At 36.1% G+C, this 7,877-nt stretch overlaps 1 protein-coding gene across 1 annotated transcript in view; it reads left to right on the plus strand.

The window, feature by feature from the left end:
* TEX11 (testis expressed 11) overlaps positions 1 to 7,877 on the plus strand; it is a 131,236-nt gene continuing 123,359 nt past the window's right edge. Inside the window, exon 1 of the mRNA XM_023537447.1 lies at positions 1 to 75. Coding sequence (XP_023393215.1) covers positions 1 to 75 — 75 coding nt within the window. The remainder of the gene's footprint in view (positions 76 to 7,877) is intronic.

Genomic DNA, 7,877 nt, shown 5'->3' on the forward strand with positions numbered 1-7,877 from the left:
ATGGAGTTCTCTAAGGCAAAGGAAGATGGTGGGCAAAGATGGGTGTTTCTTGACTTGGATGAAATGTGGAAAGCGGTTTGGGGCCACTGAAAGCGGGAGAGAGTGGTTGTGGTAATGGAGGGCCTAGATTCCGTCGAAGCCCGACGGTTGGTGACCTTTAGGGGTAGGGAGATGAGGCGCTAGCTGGGCCTGCGAGGCCTGGGGTTGGGGGAGGTGAGGACGGTTACTGATTGGACGTTGGGTGGAAGTGGACAGGTATCTTGAACCAATCACAGGAGACCTTGAGCCCGGTTTCCGCATCGCTGGGCAGATGATGGCCGAAAAGGATTTGGGATGAAAATTTCCTGCGGCCCTGGCTTCCGGTGCTCGCCGGCCTGGCCCCACCCCTCATTAACTACTTTTTCTGGGTTTTTAAAAATTTCATCAGCATTCCCTCCGTTTGAATAATTAGTAACTGGGAAATTTTGATGGGAAAGAACTTTTTAGAGGAATTGGAGGGTAAAGGACAGACTATTAAAATATTTTCTTATTTCATAGGCCCGAGCCAGAGATTTAAAAATGGACGATGCTAATTTTCATTTCATGGACTTCAAAGGTATATAGCAAAATGTCAAACTACTGCCTTATCTAAGATCTTCTAAATGTATTATGTTTCCGAATTTTTATCTCTTTGGAGTATCCGTAGTTCCACATTTTCTCGTTAATGTGCCAGAAAAACAATGTAGATTTGTAAGACGCTGGAACCTTTTTATAAGATAGTGTAGGGAGATAGAATTACAATTCATAGCTTGTTTTCTCAGGATTTTTACAGCACGCAAAATAACACTGGTTTAATCTTAAATAGAAATCTACTGTATCAAAAGTACATTAAAAAATTACTGCAAGATCCTGAAGTGCCTTTCCATAATCATCAGTGAAAAAAAATTATATCCTGTGTAGTTTGAGGTTTAAGTGCATTTTATTATATCTTAATTCTTTTGAAAATTGGTAATCCACATAGGGTATTTATGGGCATTCTTAAAAAACATAGGCAATTTGATTGACCAGAGCACCAGATTCCTTAGCCACATCAGATATAAAAAAATTTTTTTCTCTTTTTCCTGGGGCCGTGATTAGACCTGTGATACATTCGCATTCATGTAATAATGCAACATGTAACCAGGGTGGCTACAAATCTATGATTTAAAAAAGTTTAGCTTGATATTTTGTTAATTCTTGTCATTTTAAAAGAAAAACAAAGCCCACTAGCACCTATCTTAAGTTTTAATTTAGGATATAATATCTTAAATACATAAGTGTGGAATGGGGATTATGAGTTCTAAGTATATGTTATTTTAGATCTCGTGCTTACATAACTATTTGAAGCACACAGATAGGTATAGAGGATGATATAATGAGCACCTGTATACCTATCACTAAATTTTGTTGAATCTTAACAGCTTGCCGTATGTTTCAGCTATTTCATGTTTCAAAGAACTAAAAGATTGCATGTGCTGTTTTTTTATCTTTTAAAATTTTACATAAATTGTATCATTTTAGATGATTTTTTTTCCTCTGCAACTTGTCTTTTTTTTGTTCAGCATTATCGTTTTGGGTATTTAACCATATGGATATTTTACTTCTAGTTCACTTCTTTCAACTATTGATTAGTACTATTACATCAAATATAAGTGTACCGCAATTTATTCAGTCTCTTATTGGATGTATGAGTGTTTCAAATATTTGTTATTGCAAATAATAACACAATAATGAACACCGTTTTGGAGAGTTTAGCAGGAGCTTTGCAGACATTTTTGACTGCCATCTATGGCAAGGAAATATATTTTACATGACATCCTAACAAATACACACTATGTCAGAAGTTTAATGAAAGAGTTTTACCCTTATTACATGCAGTATCCTCCAGTATTTTCTATTCTAGGCTTTTTCATTGAAAAATGCTGGTTATGACCACTAAATTTATTTATTTCTTGAGCACTAGTGGGTGCGGCTCTAGGCCAGTGCTGTCCAATTGAAACATAGTGCAAACACATTATATATAGTGCAAGACACATTGTATATTTTCTAGTTGCCACATCAAAAAGGTTAAACAGTTGAAATTAATTTTAACAATATAAGTTGTTTAGCTCGATATATCCAGAATATTAACGTTTCATCATGTAATCAGTATAAAGTCTGTTAATGAGATTTTTTGGGGTGCAAAATTTGAAGTCTGGTATGCATTTTATACTTAAAGCATATCTCATTTCGGACTTGCCACATTTCCAGTACTCAGCGGTCAGATGTGGCCAGTGGCTGCCCTTCAGTGGCAGTGCTGTTGTAGGATGTACATTTAGGTGAACTGCTGAATGTGGTGCTGCCAGGTCGAGAGTGGTAAGCATTTTTAGCTTTATAAATATAGTTACAAAGTTGCTTTTGAACAGTGTAAAGTACTTGTAACTATTTTTACTCCCCCTCCCTTTCTCTTTTCCCTATACACTTGCTAATATTTGGTATTGTCAGACTTAAAATAGTTTGCAGATGTGAAGGGTGTCGTTTTTTAATTAACATTTGATTTTGGAATAATTTTAGATATACAGAAAAGTTGCAAAGATAGCGCGGAGTTCCCATATACCCCTCGCCAGTTTCGTTTTCCCTAATGTTATTATCTTATGCGAGTCTTCTTTTAATTTGCATTCCCTGATACCTAGTTAAGTGGGGTGTATTTTTGTAGGTTATGGCTATTCGAGTTTTTTCTTTGTACGCATCACTTTTAGTCAGGTTTTATAAAGTGGACCACAGAAGCCCACACGATGACGCTAGCTCATATTCTCCATAGGGAGAATTGACATAACATTTATCTTTTTGTACCAACAACTCCAGTCAGTTTCATGGCCAAGAAGGAATAGAAATGGGTCTGCGTTATGCCCATTGGGGCTAAATAAGTGTAGCTCCTTTCCTGCATGTCAGTTCTTCAACTCTTTGAAGATACTTTCATCCCCTTGGAAGTCTGTTCAGATTAAGCATTCGTAGTTCGTTCACTCATTCCTCATAGTACATGGTTTCTAATCCCTTCATTTGTGTGCTGTTCTCCAAACATGCTCTGTTCTTTTCATGTTATTCCTTAAAGTGGGGTACCCAAACAGAATACAGTTCTCTAGACTTGGTGTGATCAGCACAAAATAATCTTTCTCTTTAGATTTACGAGTGATCATCATTATCTTTAGATATTGATGTAGCTACGATTGAACTTTTTCTATTTTGGGGGGGGAAGGTGAAGCAAGCAAAACCCAAGGAAGAACCAATTTGAACAATTTGCTCCTAAAAGAACCTCTCTTTTTTAATACATGCTTCTATAAAGCTACCTCTTGCATCTCGCATATTAGTGCAGTTAGTTTTGAATACTTAAATGAAGGCCTATGGTTTTTTTTCCTTACATTCCTCTTATTTCTGCAACTGGAGATTTAATTTTTGTTCCTTATTATTTCACCTATCTTATTTGCGTGCGCTCAAGCGCGGTCTCTCCCTCTCTCTCTCTGTCTCTGTCTCTGTCTCTGTCTCTCTCTCTCTCTGCCTCTCAGCTTCATCCAAGTCATTGATAAAATTGTTAAATAGAATGGGGCCAAGGACAGACTATTAGGCTATGCCATTAAAAACCTCACTCCAATCCATTTGGCAGCGTGTTTGGGGTATGCTTGCTCAACCTGCCTGGTTTGCTCTTGTCTCCAGAGTCTGGCAACTGTCTTGTTCTATTTGTGGCCTTTCCCTTAGATTTAGAATTTCTGGTTTATGTCTTTGATGGACTCTTAAGGCTCGCTCTCTGTATATGCACTTCTGTTACCAACTCTCCCGTTCACCCCCCAGCTTTATTGAGATATAATTGACATATAACATTGTATAAGTTTGAAATGTACAACATAGGGTATCTGTATGTGTATAGATACACATACACACACACACACACACACACACACAAACACACACACACATATAGCAAAATGATTGCCTTGCAAATGTTAGTTAACACATCTATCACCTCACATAGTTACAGTTTTTTTGGCGGGGGAGGATGAGGAAAATGGGTGAAGATGGTCAAAGGGGACAAATTTCCTGTTTACCTTTGAGGCTGCCTTCTTGATGTTGAAGAAAATTTGATACCACACTGTGCTAGCCTGCTCCTGACCTACAGCCTCTGGGGACTTCAGCTCTACAGTACTTTTCTTCCTTTTGCTCCCTTCCCCTCCCACTCTTCCTTTTTCTTTTCTTTTCCCTTCTTTTTTAGAAATCAACTTTATTGAGGTGTAATTTACATATATAATAGAAGTCACACATTACAAGTGTGCAGGTTGATACTTTTTTTTTTTTTGGCACATGTAACCCATATAACCACCATTCCAATCAAGAAACAGAACATTCTCATCTCAGAAAATGCCGTCATGCCCCTTTGTAGTGAATCTACCCACCCCCCACCTTTTACCCCAGGCAGCCACTGTTCTGATTTCTATCATTGCAGATTAGTTTGTAAATGAAATCATAAAGTATGTATTCTTTATTTTTCTATGGTTTCTTTTACTAAGCATAATTATTTTGAGATTCATCCATATGGTTGCATATATGAGTAGTTAATTCCTTTTTATTGCTTAATAGCATTCCACTGAATGAATATATCACAGTTTATCCATTTATCAGTTGATGGACATTTTTGGCTATAATGAATAAAGCTGCTGTGAATACTTATGTATACATTTTTTTTTAAACGACTTAGGTTTTCATTTCTCTTGGGGGAAATACCTAGGAGTGGATTTGCTGAGATATAAAGTGCCTTTGTAACCAGGTTTCAATAGATTGTCTAGAGTATTTCCTTCCTGGAGGACAGGTTTTGAAAAGCACAAATTCTTAATTTAAGAAACAATAGCAGCTGGGCTGGAGGGTTTCCTAGAACTGTCCCGCCTGATTCAGAAAAAGTTTCTCTTCTTGGCAAGCACCAGCACCATCCATAATAGAAGGTGACTTAACATGGGAATAGCAGAAAGTTGAGTGGTGTTAAAGGATTTTGTACCAAGACAATTTAGCCCAGTTTTCCTTCTCAGCGTTTGGGGTATTTCTTCTTAACAAATGGTACCTACTTATCAAGCTTTGTAACTCCCTTTCCTATGGTTAATTTGGAGACAGTTCTCCTTTTTCTAGATTTCTAACATCTTTGTATTTGCTATTATATAAATACCCTTATGGTCTATTAAAATATACAAGTTTATACTTTAAAAAAATCTATGATGATGGTTAGGGAGGTAGATATTAACTAATTTGTTTCATTAAATATTCAGAAGTCAGTTAGAATCTATACTCTAGACCAGCCCTACAGTAGAAATGTAATAGGACCTACAAATGTAATTTAAAAATAATTTCTAGCAGCCATATTTAAAAAGTAAAGAGAAACAGGTGCAATTATTTTTAATAGTAATAATTTTAATTCTATGTTTTAGCCTCACATATCAAAAATATTTCAACATGTAATCAATATATGAAATTACTGAGATATTCTACATTCATTTTCTGAATACTAAATTTTCGAAATCCGGTATATGTTTTACAGTTATAGTGCATCTCAATTTGGTCTAACCCCATTTCAAGTGCTCAATAGCCACATGCGGTGGCCCGTTAATTAATTAATTAATTAATTAATTAATTAATTTTGGCTGCCAATTTAGACTGCAGATCTAGACTAAAAGCTTTAGTAGGAAAAGTCACTCAAGGTAATACACTTGCATTGAATCTCAAAGTACTTTATTTAGAAGCCTCCGTGAACTACTTTTTCCCCTTCCTTTAAATGCCACTATTGGATCCCCAGATTAGGAATAGCACAGTTATTAGGAAGTGTCCCAAGAGAGGGCCACACAGTTCAGAGTCATGAGCATAATTTTATATGGCCTGTGCAGAAATCTTACTGAGATACTTGGTGAGGTCACCTGGTATGCACATATTAGGTAGAAATAATAGAGTTTATGAACTGAAGAGGTGGAGGAACTTAAGAATTTAACATTCATAGTATGTTATACAATACGTTTCAGGCTCTGGCCTCTGTATACATTTCTAAGGTGTTTCCTGTAACTTTCCTTTACCCTTTTCCCCAGTCAGACATAACCACTTATGTTTATTTGAACCCACTGTGCTTTTCCATACCTCTGAGCTTCTTTCTCTGGTATGTTGCCTGGAAAATTTCCAACTCATCCTCAGGGCCCACCTCAAATAGCACCTCAGTGAAGCCTGTCCTGCCATCCCTATATCTCAATTCTCAAATGAGCAGAGTTACAGTCCTTCGTTTATATTTCTGTAGCATCTGGTATTCACAGTACATATTGTGAATTTTTAAATTTTAATTTCCCCTAATAGAGTGATCCGCTTGATGGTATAGATTCCTTTACTTATCTTTGTATTGCTAGTGAGATGCCCAGTATCTGCCTGATACCAGGTATTTAATAAATGTTTGTTGGAGTAGGTTTGAAAAGGAGGAATGTAGACACCAGCCAGAACAGAGAGAGTGCAATTGTCTTGAATTCTGTTCATGCTGTGCTACCAGTAGCTTTGATCTTGGGTAAGTTAATTAACTTATCTATGCTTTATTTTAATCAACTGTAACATGAGAGTGTTAGTAGAATCTTAAGGTGACTTGTAACTCTAAAATTTAAATTGATAGATAGCTGTGTGTTCACATATATCTTGTGTGGAAATGACTGTTAAGCTCTACAAAGGAGGGAACTGTGTCTTATTTACATTGTATCTTTGGGGCTTAGCAAAATACTTTATTATCATTAAATGTTTATTAGAGGAATGAAAGAAAGAACTCTTGTCTGTTTTATTCATACTGCTCACAGAATAGCAACACTATCACCAGGGATGACCCTATATATTTTTGAGGATGATTTGGAAATGCACATGAACTCAGATAAAGCTTTCCTGGATTATTATATCACCATCAAAAACAATTCATAGGATGCCTAATTGTTTATGACATTTGATATCACCATCAAAAACAATTCATAGGATGCCTAATTGTTTATGACATTTGATATCACCATCAAAAACAATTCATAGGATGCCTAATTGTTTATGACATTTTGCTTAGCAATCTTCTAAATAACTAGTACATTCTATTAGGAATGAAAAGGCTAAAGATACCTTGTGTGGAAAATTAGCCTTCTTTCTTTTGATTTTATTAAACTTTTGACCTCTTTTGCAACCAAATTTTATTTGCTATGTATTGTGTGTAGATTTTAGTAGTATAGAAATAAGAAACCACGGAGATCTTTGAGTCAGCTTAGACTTCTTTCTTCCTTTAAGTACTTCTTTGCTAAGAGTTCCTAAATGTACTTAGTCTAGCTAATCCACTTCAGCTTTAATCCACCTGTGTTGCAGTCTATCTACTGTATTCCCAATCTTCCCACATATTGTTTCTGGTCTGACTTAGATACGAGTCTACTGGGCAAGTGTCTTGGATAAGTCCTTCTTCCAATGCCTAGTACATTGTTAACACTCAGTAAATGGAAATTAATTAAAGTCATTTAAATAGATAGAAATAGCCTTTGGAATCCATGATACTAAAACAAAACAGGTCTTAACCGAATAGAATATTCTTGGTCCAGAACAGCAGGGCTCAGCTTCAAAGGGTAACAGATCGTAATGAGAATAAAAGAATAATATGTACAGATTGTTTTTTTGCCTCTTTGGTCAGGTTTTTATTCAAAATTATCTGTTATATACAGATATTTTATAAAGTAGATGCCTAGGGACAGGATTGGATGAATTGGCAAATTGATTTTGGTTACGGGCCTCGCCTTTCCGGGAGTGTGAAAGATATAAAGTACCTAGATTCATTGCAACATTGACACAATGTGTATTTC

This window comes from Pteropus vampyrus, unplaced genomic scaffold (genome assembly GCF_000151845.1).
Source record: "Pteropus vampyrus isolate Shadow unplaced genomic scaffold, Pvam_2.0 Scaffold191, whole genome shotgun sequence".
NCBI lineage: Eukaryota > Metazoa > Chordata > Mammalia > Chiroptera > Pteropodidae > Pteropus > Pteropus vampyrus.